The 15,394-nt window shown below is 36.4% G+C and overlaps 4 protein-coding genes and 6 pseudogenes across 10 annotated transcripts, besides 1 other annotated feature; 7 read left to right on the forward strand and 3 right to left on the reverse strand.

The window, feature by feature from the left end:
• Positions 1-15,394: part of a mobile genetic element that runs on past both edges of the window.
• Positions 264-1,467, forward strand: TVAGG3_0571820 (protein of unknown function, DUF4106 family; the record flags this gene model as incomplete). The annotated part of the gene is made up of 1 exon (XM_051238805.1): positions 264-1,467. A coding segment is annotated over one exon (1,204 nt), but the record flags the coding sequence as incomplete, so codon positions are not given.
• TVAGG3_0571830 lies at positions 6,105-6,901 on the forward strand (annotated as a pseudogene). The gene has a single exon. A coding segment is annotated over exon 1 (797 nt).
• On the forward strand, positions 7,355-8,162 carry TVAGG3_0571840 (annotated as a pseudogene). The gene has a single exon. A coding segment is annotated over exon 1 (808 nt).
• Positions 8,199-8,619, forward strand: TVAGG3_0571850 (annotated as a pseudogene). Its single transcript has one exon. A coding segment is annotated over exon 1 (421 nt).
• TVAGG3_0571860 lies at positions 9,132-10,008 on the forward strand (annotated as a pseudogene). The gene has a single exon. A coding segment is annotated over exon 1 (877 nt).
• On the reverse strand, positions 10,446-11,003 carry TVAGG3_0571870 (organellar and viral DNA polymerase type B; the record flags this gene model as incomplete). Its single annotated transcript, XM_051238806.1, has 1 exon — positions 10,446-11,003. The coding sequence occupies one exon, from the start codon at positions 11,001-11,003 to the stop codon at positions 10,446-10,448; it is 558 nt and encodes a 185-aa protein (XP_051096630.1).
• On the forward strand, positions 12,217-12,417 carry TVAGG3_0571880 (uncharacterized protein; the record flags this gene model as incomplete). Its single annotated transcript, XM_051238807.1, has 1 exon — positions 12,217-12,417. One exon carries the CDS (start codon positions 12,217-12,219, stop codon positions 12,415-12,417), a length of 201 nt encoding a protein of 66 aa, XP_051096631.1.
• Positions 12,446-12,740, reverse strand: TVAGG3_0571890 (uncharacterized protein; the record flags this gene model as incomplete). Its single annotated transcript, XM_051238808.1, has 1 exon — positions 12,446-12,740. A coding segment is annotated over one exon (295 nt), but the record flags the coding sequence as incomplete, so codon positions are not given.
• TVAGG3_0571900 lies at positions 14,333-15,029 on the forward strand (annotated as a pseudogene). Its single transcript has one exon. A coding segment is annotated over exon 1 (697 nt).
• TVAGG3_0571910 lies at positions 15,078-15,340 on the reverse strand (annotated as a pseudogene). The gene has a single exon. A coding segment is annotated over exon 1 (263 nt).

Here is a 15,394-nt window from a genome sequence, read left to right on the forward strand (position 1 = left end):
TTTTGAGAGTCGTCGCTGTTGACTTTTTTGTAGAGCACTCAAAATAGTATAACTTTGTCCGGACAAGTAAGGGTCTATCGTCGCTACAGGAAAAGTTACAGGCGTTCCAAGGAAGTATACTTTGAGAAGACTTTCCCCCTTATAGAATGAGATAAGACGGTTATTTTACAAAACTGACAACACTTTGACCGAGTAGTTTTTTGTGCTGAACAAAAAGTGTCATATAAACATCTGTCAAAAACCGCTTTTTAACTTCACTTAAAATGCCACGTAAGCTACGTAAGAATATACGTAAGAGGAAGAGAGCATTGAAACATCCAATAGTAAAACTAACACCACAACAACAGTTGCAACAACAAATTATGAATGACCCCACTATGTTGCAACAAATGTCAAGCAACCCTATGCTTTTAAACCGAGTTATTGGTGCACAGAGTGGAGGTTTAAGAGCGGCACTTTTAGCGAAAATGGCAGGCTATGGTGGAGCTGCAGACGGAACAGCTTATAACCCTCAAAGTCAAATGAATTTGAGTTCACTCAAAAATCAAATAACAGATGTCAAAAAGTCAAACATAGACATACAGAAACAAATAAGTGAAAACGAAAAGAAACTAGAATATGACAGACACACAAAGAAACTCAATGAGTTAAACGTAGAGAAAAAGAAGAAAGAAGAACAACTGAAAGAACTAAGTACAGAGGAATATGCGAAAAAAGTGTCAGAAAAAGCAGCAGAAGTAGCAAAAATGGAACAAGATGTTATAAATTTGAAAAACCATACTACTCAATATAAAGTACTGAAAGATGAAGAAATAAAACAAAAAGCCCTGAAGACATATATGGATAGCGATGAGTATAAAAAAGAAGTTGAAGCAAATGTAAAGGCAGAAAAACTTTTACAGTTGCAAAACCAAACCGTACAGTATGAAAACTTAGCACAAGAAAGTAAAAATAACGACGCAGCCATGCAAAAGGCAATGAAAAGCGCAGAATATATAAAAGCTAATAATGACTGGTTAGATGCCCAAGCCAACGCTAAAGCAGCCCAACTTATAGGGTCAATAAGGACAAAAATACAAGCGGATGAAGACAGTTCAAATGAAGCTTTAATGAATGCTGACTTTAAGAACGCCTTCGAAGCTCTTCATAGTAAGGTGAAACTAGTGAACGACTTCTCATCTGGAAAGAAACTGAAGTCTGAAGGTTTCGACAAAGAGTTAAGAGAAGTAGCACAAAATATGACGAAAATAACAGATGCAGCAACGAGACAGGCAGTTCAAAGTGCCTATGACGCCGTTAGAGCAACTGTTGTGGAAAGTCAAGAAAAAGAGTTACAACAGACCAAAACAGACCTAGTAAATGCTTTCTTAAAAACGAAAAGTCAGGTAGGACATTATGCTGCAGATGGAACATATGTGCCAGCTGGTGGAACTTATATACCAGCTGGTGGAACTTATATACTAGCTAGTGGAACTTATATACCCACCAAACCCCTCCAAGAGAAGCACCTGCACCAGGACTACCTAAAACATTTACATCGTCACATGGACACAAACACAGGCATGCACCAAAACCAACACAACAACCAACACAAAACCAAACAGTTCAAAACACTGCACCACAACCAACAGTTCAAAACACTGCCACCACAACCAACAGTTCAAAACACTGCACCACAACCAACAGTTCAAAACACTGCACAGCAACAAACCACAAACAGAGCAAGGACATAAAAGAAGTAGAGAACAAGGAAACCAAGAATTCTTAAAAATGCTTAAGGAAAATTATGGTTACCCAGATACTCTTGACTTTAGTGACAGATATAAAGAAGCTATTAGAAAGTTCAAGGAAGGAAATACTGACCCGAACCTATTTAGCTTTATGGTTCAGCACCAAATGGATATAATTTCAAACCTGGAAAATACAAGCTCGCTAAGGATATGATTTAATAGCATATCATCCAAATGACATGACTGAATTTACTCCGAGATATTTGGTGTCAGAGCTAAATGATAATTCAACTTCTCTTCATGAAACGCGTAAAAAATAGAGACGGAACGAAAGAAGAAAGGTTTATGAGTCGGATGACTTAGATAGGGAACTTTTAAAAAACGGTCTCGAATATATGAAATGCCAGCAGATGAGGTACAAGAAACTCCACAGGAAGAAGTTCCAGATACAACCAGACATGGAAGAAATAGTTCAGCAACAACAGCTAGAAGAGCCTGAAGGAAACAAACAAGTCCCTCCTTTGGAAACTAACTTCACAGAACTAGATGAAGATTTGGAACAGCCGAAAAATCTTGACCCTCAACAAGAGTATGCGGAGAATATGGAATCTTTCCAAGAGTCTTAAGAAAAATTTCAGCTGACATAGTAGAAGAATATCGAAAAATGTTCGCCGACATACAAAAGACTCCAACATTCAGATGAAAATATCAGCATAGAATGGAAGTACTGAAAGATAATGTACACAAATACAACAATCCTTTTTACTTACGAGCATATAACGTTCAATCTTTGGATGAACTCGGTGAAAATAAAAGTTAAATTTCAACAAAACATATAGAAATGAAACATTGTTTAAAGTTCATTCAGAACCTAGCCAATATGGAAACAAACCTACTTTTGTTTCTGCAGACGATGGAACTACAATGAGATGGGTCATAAAGCTAATCCGGATAGGTGGTTCATAAACTTACAACCACAATTCCAAGAAGTTGTAGACGCAATGGAAGTGAATGGTGAACCAGATGTAGCTGGTATTTTCAGCGCCGGCTTTAATGCCATTGAAAGATATGAAAGATGCAGATATTTTGGACCAGTATGAAATGAACATGGCTGATGGAAATATAACACCTGACGTTCTAGAACATTTATCTCAAAGAACTACACAGAAACCATAGAGATGGTATATTGGTGAAGAGTTTAGAAAGAAAGTTAGGGAGAGAGAAGGAAGAGAACCTATTGCTACATGACCTTGCAAACGAAAGTTTACAAAATGTCATAAAAACTTACTTTGCAGACAATGAACCGAGAAGGGATGAATATTTAAGAAAAACTCAAATGGACAGTACCAAATGAAATTTTAGTATGAAAAAAACATGTTCCTTGACAAAATAAAACCAACTACAGAAATAAATGACGCAAGACTGAAACATTGGGTAAAAGCTTTCCCATTCACAAAAGATATTATTGGTAACATGGAAAGAAAACCAGAATGGCTACAAAAACATATATTTGGAAACGAGCTTATTCCATATGGACAAGCTCTGTTTGAAGAGCTTGAACCGGAAACTCAGGAAAGAGTCATGCAAACAATACGCGAAGACTCAAATACAAACTATGACAAAATCTTTCTAGGATATAGGTTACCTGAGTTGGGCGACCAGAGCCAAAGGCAAAAAGGACATGGGAAATTTACAACATACTAGGTGAACATGAGGCAAAGATGCAACAACTTGAAGCAGAGGGCAAGTTACCAAAAGCGACACCAAAAGAAGAAGAGTAGAACAAAGTAAAGCTTGGTCCGAGTGGGTTCTATTATGATATATAAATCCAACTATTCTATATTTTTACCCATATGAAATGTACGCCGCTCAGATAACGCCAACAGTTTTGGATGCCATGAACGGAAATGTTCCGAATGGTATAACGAATGCGACAATGCCATTAGAAGGTCAGAAATAGTTCCTGGAACTTACGAATATACAACTGCTGTTTCTTATGGAAATGTAGGTGAGTTTGGAGAAGTTCTTCAACAACAGTAGATATTGCTTGCGACAGGTTTCATATTATTTCTATTGACAACTCATTCTTATACGTGGAACAAGACATTGAAATAAAACCTTCTGCCAAGTTGTCTGACAAGAAAGGTTGCAATGGAATTTTCTATGTCGGATACCAATATGCTCCAGAAGTTTTCATGGGATATAAGATATATTCTAACTCTGACTTAGTTCAAACAGTAACATGGGCAAACTATGAATGGTTCGCTTTGAGAAACTCAGTACAACCACAAGCTAGAGAACAAACAGACCAGTATGCAAATATTGAGAAAATAAGAAGACTTGACCCTAACGTTCCAGGAGTTTATGTTAACCTTTCTGGTTCAGATGGAACTGCTGCCACTAAAGTAAAACTGAAACTTAGAGTTCCTTTGTCATTTCCTCATCTTCAGGTTTTTAAGATACTTGCCAAACTGGGCAGGAAAAATTTCTATCGAACTTACTCCAAGCAAAAATAACTTAGTCATTGCACCAACACAAGACCCATTCAGCATTACTGTAGCTGGAACTGGTGGAGCCAAGTTCTGTGACTTTTGCAAAGACAAAGTTGACTTAGACTTTGGTTTCTCAAACTTCAACAATGAAGTAAACTATTATTTCAATGCTGCTGGAACTGCTTGGGACCCAGTTAAGTTCACATGCGAAAAATTTGAATGCAAGAGAATAGAAAGCAGACTTGCAGTCTATATGTTGGACCCAGATATTTCAAATGCTTTAGCTGCCAAATATATTGCAGTTCCACTTATGTTCCCTATACACCAAATATCTGTCAAAGACTTTGCAGGTGAAGTTGGAAACCAAAGTGCTGACCCAGGTGCAAGAACAGATATTGCTTTAACAACTGCAATGAAACATGCAGATACTATGTTTGTACTGTTCAGACGAACTATAAATGACTATTCTTGTTTCTACAACCCCGGTATTAAATATCATATAAACATAGATGGCAAATATTATCCAAGAAGAATATTCTACAGTTGAGGATATGAGGTCATACAACTTGACATTAGATGCTATGAACTTTAACAACAACTTCACAACAACCATAAACCCTGAAATGCAAAGTTCTATTATGCCATATGTGAAAGTATGGACTCATACAGGAGGTCAAAAAAACTCAATATACAAATGGAGACCGTTCAAACTTTTGGCTTGGCATTCCATTTGCTGACTCAGAAGACTTTATGGGTGGTATTTCAACTGTTGGTACTGTACAAATACAATATACTGGTGACAGAGACGGTCCAGATGAATTGAGAGCAAAGAAGTTTACAAAACCAATAGCACTTTTCACGGAAGATGCTCTTTTGAAGATTCGTTCGATGAAACCTGCTGGGGCCTCCTCAGATTGGCATAACGACAGCTTCCATCGAGCAGATTTTGGCAGCAGGTCAGTAAGTTGTTTCTTGAACTGACTTCTCTCCGTCAAATATTGACAGTACGCCAGTTTTGACATAATATTGTATTATAAACTTTTCTTTAGTAATATCGGTCAGTTTTGAAGTTATATTTTTGTCTGCTTCAAGAACTTTTCACCATTTCAGTTATACCAACTTTCTTTGCTTTATGAAAATATTTTGGTTCAGCAAAGACTGCTATTCTATAACATTTACCATTGTTTGTATAAAGAACTATTCTGTCAATGTATTTGTATTGTTGTGTGTGTAAACTTTGTTCTGCTTCAATTCGAAGAGATACTCGAATACGTCCATCTTTTTATTCTAAGTAAAAATGTCATTTCCGAAAAATAGAAGCGTGAGTGTTTCAAAAGGTTTAATGGCGTGGCAGATGTGAAGTTAAATTCACCAACTCAAACAAACAGTCAAAGTGTTATTGTCAATGTCAAAGACAGAGATGTTGAAGTGGGGAAACCATACGAAGACGAAGATGGTATAACAATTGTTCCTGTAAAAGAACCAACATATCCTGAAGTTTAGCAGAGACTTAAGTTCTGTTGCAGATATTCGAAATGACTACCAACAACTTAAAGACAAACTTCAAACTCAGGAGAAGATTTGTCAAGCTTTAGGTATAATGTTAAACTTGGTCGAACACAACCCTGTAAAAGTGAACTCATATGTCATTGCACCTCATGAAGTTTTGAAAGAACTATTGAAACTTTTGACAGAAGGCAGACGATATAAACATCAAAGAAATAGAACCCGACATTAGTTGCTGTGGTGTTTCATATAATGCCATTGACAAGATATACGTTATGAAAGGAGGTGAAACGTTGAACTTAAAGTATAGTTTCCCAGACGTCATAAAAATATTTGACGACCACAACATTTCATTAAAATTTATTTGCTAAGTAAAATGGCAGAAGACATAATGGTTTATACTATTACGACTAAAAACCCTGAGTCATATAATTCTATAACAACAAACTTACAAAGTCCTCAAGGACGGTATTGTAAACTAACTTTAAACACAATGACGACTAAAGCCTGTTTTGCTCTTTTGACACCAGAAGACTTTATTGTTGTGAATGGTAAAAAATACTCCTTTGAAGATACTTACTCAGATATACCACCAACAGGTTTTGTTGACTTATTTAATACTTTAAGTACGGGTGTAACATGTGCTGCAACTAGAGCAGGTTTCATTATGTTTGGATGTCCGACTGAGTTTACTATAAACGATATGAGCTATAATACAAAACTTATTTCTGGTTTTTACTACCAACAGTTTCCTATAACAGGAAAAGGTGTCATACAAGGTTTGTTATTCCATTGACATTAAGCACACCAATCTTATATATTGTTTCAAACTTAGGTTCAAAGTGTTATTCGAATGTCGACAGAAACTATTATGACCAAAAGATACTTATGCGTATAAACAATACTTTCTCTGCTGGTTTGCCTATTGTTCATTCGAATGCAGAATTTTCAACCTTAGTGAACTCAAACACTTTGGCAAGTATAACGTTGACATTAGTTGACGCAAACTTTGTTCCTGTAAAACTTTTATGTCCTATGTATTTGTCAATGACGGCAGAAAGTTTCGAATTGGAAGATGCAACTGGTGAAAGTATTGTATTACAAGAACAACTTCAACAACAAATAGCTCAAGAACAACAAATGCAACAAATGCAACAACAAAGTCAAGAATAAAAAAATATTTTTTTTATTTTTATAAAAATGTACAGAATAGATGTTTCAGATTTTTATGACTTCCAAGCATTCAGAAATATGTGTCCATTTCGAGACTATAACAAAGCAGTCGAGAATTTGAAACGTTTAGTCATTTATGTCGACTCTGCCCAGAATGTTATGTTATGAAAGAATGGGATGTAGTCTTTAACAAACCAAGAGCAACAATAGTTTCAGAACAAGAATGTAGACAGAAACTTAAGAAAATAAAAGTTGTACAAGTTGGCATGAAGATGTTAGATGCTTGGGATATCTTATTGTCAAAGTTGAAGATTTTTCAGTTCGTGGTATAAAAGTTTTATACACCTTCTCCAAACTTCTATTCTATCTTCACTGGATATAAATACGAACAAGTAGAATGGAAAGAAAATATTATAGAAGCTTGGTTAGACCATGTCAAAGAAATTATATGCAATGGAAACGAAAAGGTTTATGAGTATATCTTATGTTGGTTTGCAAACATCTTACAACATCCAAGTGCTAAGAATGAAACTGCTCTCATTATAATTGGAAAACAAGGAACAGGTAAGAACACATTCTTTACAGATATTTTGTGCAAACTGTTAGAGGGCTATTCGAACCCGAATATGACAAACATAGAAAACATCTGCGGTAAATTTAACTCTTCAATAGAGAATATGAAACTTATAGTTTGCAATGAACTTCAAAGTATAGATACAACAAAAGTTTTAAACTCAGATGCTTTGAAGAGTCTTATAACAGACAAAGTTGGAGTTGTTGAAAGAAAGTATAAAGACCAAAGAGTTTGTGAAAATGTTGCAAACTTCATTATGGTTTCAAACAATGCTGTTCCGATGAAGTTAGAAAGTTCTGACAGAAGATATGTAGTTGTCAGAACGTCAGATTCTCATATGCAAGATACAGAATATTTTGACGACTTAGCAGAAACTTTGACATCTGACTTTTACAACCACTTGTTCTCATATTTTATGACATTAGATATTTCAAGTTCAATCCAAGACAAATTCCACATACCGAAGAGAGACAAACATTGTTAGAAGCAAACAAGAGTGTATATGAACTGTTCATAGATGAAACTGACTTTGTGTCATTAGATGAAAGGTCATTGTACGATTCGTATAAACAATATTGTCAAGAATATGGTTATATGGCAGCTTCTAAACGAACATTCTTGGCAAATGTCAAAAGTCTTTTAGACATACAGAATGGTGTATATACAAAGAAAAATTTTTATGAGTAAATTTAAAAAAAAATATTTTTTTATCCGATAGAAAAGATGGCAAAATTCATCTCAGTAAACAAGTACATGTCAGGACTTAAAGAAGAACTAGACCCATTCACATATTTGAATGTTTACTTCTACCATTTTGAAAAGTCTTCATTCAGCAAAGTTTGGAACATCGAACCAGTTAAGTTTGCTATTGTGACTAAAAATGGTGCGAAATTTGAAGACTTAGACATAGAAGGTTTGTTAGCAGTCAAAGAAAGTTTTGACAGAAGGTTCTCAAACCTTAAAGAAGGCAAAGCATACAAACTTGTTATACCTTATGAACCAAAGAAAGCAGACGACTATGAATATTATGAGTCTAAGATAGTTGAAGTTCAAGGTAAATTGGGTAAAAAGATTTTAGAGTCTAAAGCCAGTGTTTGCTCCTAAAGAGGAAGAGAACATTGACATTGACCCAGAAATGTTCTAAAAATAAAATTTTATTTTTACATGTCAAATTTCTTTTTCTCTGGAACTGGTTCAGGTTCTTTCTTCTCTTCTTCTACTTTCTTTTCTTTCTTTTCTCTCTTCTTCTTTTCTGGTGGAGTTATGTCAAATTTGGCGCAACCATATTTATGTAAAAAGTTCTTTGTCCTTTAATAGCTCATCTATTCTGTTTTCTATTTCATCTTCAAGAACAGCGCATGTGTCTTCTTTGCATTCTAAGAAACTTTTGTTGGACTTCATCTTTCCAAGAGGCGTTCATCTCTGTCAACAAGTCTGTCATTGACAAATTTTAAGACTGCTCTGCTTAATGTTTTATGGTTCTTGTCATATTCCCAGAAACAGAACTTTAGAACAAATTCACCTTTCTTGTTTACACTATGTAAGATTTTTATGGTCGACAGATGTTTTGCTGGTCGAAAAGCTTGTCTCGAATATAGATAGCGAAATCGCTAGACATTTTCTAAAAGATAAAAATTTTAATTTTTTCTAAAAAATATGTTTAGAAAAAAAAGTTTGCTGACATTGACAAAAAATTTGAGAATGTTTTAAACAAGAACAAGAGGAAGTTAGAAAATGCTCAGATAAAGCCTATACATGACAAGTTCTTATTTGCTCAGAATGGTATAACAGGTCTAATTGCACCACCTGGGTCGGGTAAGACTTTCACTTATCTTAAAATGGCTGCACAACAACAAGAACTAGATGAGAAGAACCCATTCTATGAGTTAGTTGTTATTTGTAGTACTTCTGGTCAATTTGACCAAACCGTCAATTCGTTCAAAGATATTATAAAGAAGTCTAAGTTAGTATGTATAAAGGATACTGAGTTGTTTAGATTGGATAAAGAAGTACCAAAGAAGAGTTTGAAGTATAATGCTATAAATAGTATAATAAATTCTAAGTTTAAAGACCCAAATGAGGAAATGCAGAGAAATTAGAGAAGAAACACTTCAGAAACAAACAGAAAGAGATAGAATACATTTCGAAGAAATTGCAATCTTACGATTGGAAGACTTACCCTCATAGATGTCTTCTTATCTTAGATGATTTCGCCTCTCATCCTTTGTTAAAGAACAGAGAACAAGATATGTGTCGAATTCTTAAGAAGCTCAGACACTTTAACATCTCAGTTGTCATTTGTGTACAGACAGCAAAGAGTTTAAGTAAGGATGTAAAGAGAATACTTACTGACATTATACTTTTCCCCGGATTGTCCGAAGACGATTTCATGGAACTTATGAAAGAGTCCATGGCAGGTAAGTTTGACAGACATGAACTATGGGAGAAGTACAAAGTCATACAAGACCCTCATACTTCTTTCAGAATTCATATCTACGCGAACAAAGTTCAAATTGTAAAAAGTCAAGCTTGAAAAATAAATGGTTCATTTACCCTACTTGTTTGAAGTTGTCAAAATACTCTGTTATTTTTCACTGTTTTCATAGAGTTTTGGCGACTGGGGTTTCTTCCCTACTCGCTGTGCTTCATGATTTTCATGTGTTTTATGCAAGGCCGATAAAAGTCGGTCTAGAGAAATTTCACTGTTTTCGTACGGAATTCAGCAAAAATATATTTTAGGGTAGAAGGTTAGATCTAACCTGTTTTCTAACCTCTTTTCTACCCCAGTTATTTTATAAGCGTTTTACATGGTAAACGTTATTTTTTAAATTTTGTGAAAACTCAACGGTTTGACACATGCCCTAAAAATTATTTTACTCAGAATTTTGTTGCTGAATTCAATAAAAATATATTTTAGGGTAGAAGGTTAGATCTAACCTGTTTTCTAACCTCTTTTCTACCCCAGTTATTTTATAAGCGTTTTACATGGTAAACGTTATGAATTCGTGAGACTTTAAACAGTTTTGTAGCTTCTATTTCTTCTTTTAGTACATCGAATGTTTTAACTATGCCGAAGGTTTCTTTATACTTCTTCTTGACGTCAGATAGAAGGAAATCGTCAGCAGTTGGATAGTTTTTGTTCAGAAATGCTAACATGTCCATTTTATTTTCTGCTGGTTTCTCTGCTTCTTTCTTTAAATCTGCATAGTCGTTTCTCATTCTTTCTATCTCTTTGACGGAGTAGTTATATCTCCTCATTGCTGCTTTACATTTTGAACATTGCGGGTTCATTTTTGCGTTATATTCTGAAACCTTACCTGCTAAAACAACTAAAGCGTCAATTGCTCTCTTCATCTCAAACATAGCGGGTCTTATTTGTTCATTCCATATTTTACATCTTTTATCTTTATCTCTTATCTGCCATACACATTTTGCAACTAATGTAACAAAGTTGTCGTAGGTCTTAAATTCTTCAGATTTATATATGTCAGAAACATTCTTATATACCATGTCGCAATCTTTGTCCATAACTTTATGGTTGCAATGAAAACCAAGGAATTCATAATTTACCTTTCGTATGAACTTCTTTATTTCTACTGAGTCAGTTGCTTTGACTTCAATTTCGTCGAATTCAGGAATAGTGAGTTTTTGTTGTTGGATTTCAGGTAGTTTAGGCAAATGGTCAATAATGTCCTCCATTTCATAAAGATACTGTTCATTTGTTTCATCCTGTGCGGTACAGTCTAAATTACTTGTTAAAGGTTCTTGCTTTATCTTCTGGATTTCTGTTTCAAAAGTATATGAAGAAGGAATAAAGCTTTTCATTTCTACTAACATTGAAGTTGGGTTCATGACTAACGAGTTTGGTGCTGTTGTTGCTAACATGTTCTTACAATAAAAATAAAAAATATTTTTTTAAAAAAACTAACTTTATTTTTTATTTCGGGAAAATTCATGAAAATTCAAGAGGGTAGAAAACAGGTTAGAAAACAGGTTAGATCTAACCTTCTACCCGACATTCTCGTCAAATACAAAAAAATGACACTTTTTCATTAGATAACCCCTGAAATCATATCTTACATACAAAAAAATACAAAAAAACTAACTTTATTTTTTCTATCTTAAGGAAATTCATGAAAATTCAAGAGGGTAGAAAAGAGGTTAGAAAAGAGGTTAGATCTAACCTTCTACCCTAAATTATATTTTTGCTGAATTCAGCAACAAAGTTCAAATTGTAAAAAGTCAAGCTTGAAAAATCTAAGTGTTTAGTCTTAGTAAGATGGTAGCTTCTTAAAGCATATGCCGTCCTTGAGTTTTAGGTACGTGAAGAGAAGTACAATGAATTCAATTACGAGTACAATTGCAATGACAACTAAGGCAACTATTTTTGTCTTTTGCCAGCAAGGGTACTTCTTCTCTTCCAATGGTTCGGCAGAACTATACTCACTCATGAGAAATGCCAAAACGGTTTAATAGAAAAAGTGTCATTTTTTCATGTCCGAAGACTCGAAGGTGCAACACTTCCAAAATACCGACGAACTCAGAAGAGCAGCATGGCAGTATGTTCTTGACAACTTCTTTGAGTTCTCCAGGAACACCTTGGAAAATGCTGAAGAACTCCGACACAGAGAATTTGGAGAAATTGCACTCCAATACTACCTTGACAAACAAAGGGTAAACAAAGGGTAAACAAAGGGTAAAATAAGACTAAAAACTTAACGTTTAAAAAGTGACATTTTTAATGAGCTCCGAGTCACCGAGAAAACTTGGTCAGATGTTAGCAGCTTACTTCCCTGAGGAGGATGGAAGCGTTACATACGTAAGGTTCAAAAACAACGAACCTGGAATTGCGTACCAAATTCGCAATTACATGACCATGGAAGAGTACGAAAGGTTTCTACAAGAGAAACCAGCTCTAAACAACTCAGAAAAGAAAGAGTAAAAAGTTTAACTCGTAATTGTTTATTTTTTTACTTGTATGGGCAAGCTGCAAGTATGAAGTCGACTACTCCGTCTTTGTTTGACGAGCTGGACGGCTCTTGCGAGTACGTCTGTTTTGCGGTCTCCAGCTGGTGTCTGACCTTCGTAATTGCGCATGTTCTTGAGAGCTCCAACTGTAAATGATTGTAGGATGAAGAGTCTCTCAGACTGCTTGAGGTAGTCTTCACGGTCACGAACCGAATCTGTGGTACGAGTCGAATCGGTCGATTTGAGGGAAGAGACTGAAAGCCTGTCGTCTTCCATAGGGGCTGTGGCATAATCTTTGCGTAAACGGTTCAGACCTTCTTCGAACTCTTGGTCTCTCTTCGATTGGGATTGAGATTGGAATTGCTGGGGTGAGCTTGCTGGAAATCCAAGGTTGGGAAGTAAGGCATAGGCTGAGGAGTAGTTCGGGAAGCCTTGTAGTGGAAATTGTGTAGTAACCTTGAGGTGGAAATTGGGTAGTAATTGGTGGAGGTACTTTGCTGGAACTGAGGTGCAGGCTGTGCTTTAGGTTCCTCTGGTTTGGAATGGACTCAGTTGGGGACGTCGGACATTCGTTGTGCTTAACCGTCGGACCACAACGATAAAAATCTGCTGACTAGCAGTTACTTCTACTGACAGTAGAAGTACTTTTACTGACAGTTAGAAGTACTTTATACTGACAGTAGAATACTTTTACTGACAGTTAGAAGTACTTTATCGTCAAAACCCTCTCAAATTTTCCTTTTTACTGACGGTAGAAGTACTTTTACTGACAGTAGAAGTACTTTTACTGACAGTAGAAGTACTTTTACTGACAGTAGCAGTACTTTTTCTGACAGTAGAAGTACTTTTACTGACAGTAGCAACTTTTTCTGACAGTAGCAATGGTCGAGGTCGAACCTACGACGAGGCAATTTACCTAATTGAAATTAACGAGCTGTAAAGACTTCCTCAGGCAGAATGTAAAAGGCAAGCTTGTTAGCGGTTGGATAACGGAAGGGCTGCCTTGAATCTCGAGACTTCGACTGGAATTCCAATTCAAATACCAACGGACAGCTACGATGGCATAAAGCAAGCAAAAAAGAAGCTCTCTCAAGTTCTTTGCAAAGCGTCCTTGGATACAACTTCCAAACAAGAGAAACCCTTTCCCAAGAATGAGCCAAATTCTCAAGGGTCTCCTTCACTTCTCGGGTCAGCCGTTCTACATAACCTGTGAAGCGACATCCAACCAGTTCAGTAAACCTTAACGTTTAGAGTAAAAACATTTTTTTCATTTTTTGAATGAAGCAAGTTAAATTCGTCCCAACCCAATCTCAATGGACCGATGAAGAGTTTCAAGCCATGGTTGAAGGCGTTGAGAACACATAGACGGCGAACTTGAAGGAGCTCAAACCACAATTGCAACCAAAATTGCAGGAGTCAAGGAACAGATAGCTCCACTTAAAGCTACCAAAGCTACTCTTGACTCATGGATAGTTACCGTTTAGATGTCAAGAGTGGAATAAGACAATTAAAATTAAAACTTCTAAACTACGAAGCTATACTCCAAAAGTTAGCAGAAATGAGAAGATTTACCAAGCTACTTACATGTAAGGGACTTACCTTCAAGCAGTCCGACCAAAGATGAATTTGTTGACATTGTCCAATTTTGTCCGAAAGTCAGCTCAGATGTTTTTGAACTGCTCCCAACATATCCAGAATATGAACGTTTGCCTGAACTCTTCCGCAATCTCAAAAAAACGTTTTTTTTCTCATGTTCGAAACTTTTATCGGAAGAGACAACAAACTTCAGAAGAAGAACAATATATTATTTTAAACTTGTTGTATGACATAACTGTCATAACAAGCTTTTTGAAGTAAAACCGCCATTCTCAAACCACTTCATTTTTTCGATGTCCGAACAAGCACCGAAGCCGAACACAATAGCAGATGTCCTTTCAAGGTTGCCAGACAAGCGCCCAGTTCAAATTCAAATTGCCCAATTGAAAGCTCATCTGACAAAACACCATTAAGACTCTCCAAAGTAGTCTTATGACAGAGATGACCAATCTCAAAGTCGAAGTCCTCACGAACCAAGCTTCCAATGAGAAATGCCTGAACGATTTCACGGAAACCTTGCACATTTACGCGAGAGAACCGAGACCTTGCCAGACTCATCTACCGTTTCTTCGAAGAATAGACGCCATCTGGAAGGTACTCGAAAGGACAGAACATGCAACACCGTACTTCGTGAACACAGAATTGCCGAAGTATTATCAAAGAAGAGGAAGAAGAGAAGAAGAGAAGAAGAGGAAGAAGAGGAAGAAGAGAAACACAAAGAAGAGGAAGTTTGGGCAACCCTTGTTGCCGATGACGCTTACGAAATTTCCCAACCCTACCCATACCAAATCCGCAACAAAGAGACAGGCAATTCTTACCCAGTCCTCAACAACTTGGGACACTTGAACCTTAACCTTCGGAATCGCGGTTCAATCTCCATGGCAAGCTTGTCGCAATTCAATGGGTTCCAAATCCAGGCAAGAAGACGAGGGTCAGACACATTGACGTGACAAGCTCAACAACCGTAAGGAGAACCTCGAGTGGTTCTAAGAGTAAAAAAATTTTATTTTAGGGGAAACCCCAAGTAAATTTAGGTGTTTATTTGGATAAGTATGTTAAATTAAGGGTAATTTGCAAAAATTAGTTCCCGACCTTTGAATTGGCTCTTTCGTTATCCCAGTTGCGTAGGAGGTCGTCCCAGAGGAGTTGGTAGAATTGCCAATCCAAGGACGATTTGTCCTCCCAGGCATTGAGGATGTACTGCTCGTAGAGTTTCATGACCTCTGCTTGCACCAGACACCCTCTCCCTTGGAACGTAAGGCTTCTTCGAAGTGCTCGAATGCGATTGGCTGCGTGACCATCCGAAATGACACTTTTTGTCCGTTTGTCAATTCGTGTCTCGTGCCATAGTCGAC

The sequence above is a fragment of the Trichomonas vaginalis genome, chromosome II (assembly GCF_026262505.1).
Source record: "Trichomonas vaginalis G3 chromosome II, whole genome shotgun sequence".
Taxonomy (NCBI): domain Eukaryota; phylum Parabasalia; order Trichomonadida; family Trichomonadidae; genus Trichomonas; species Trichomonas vaginalis.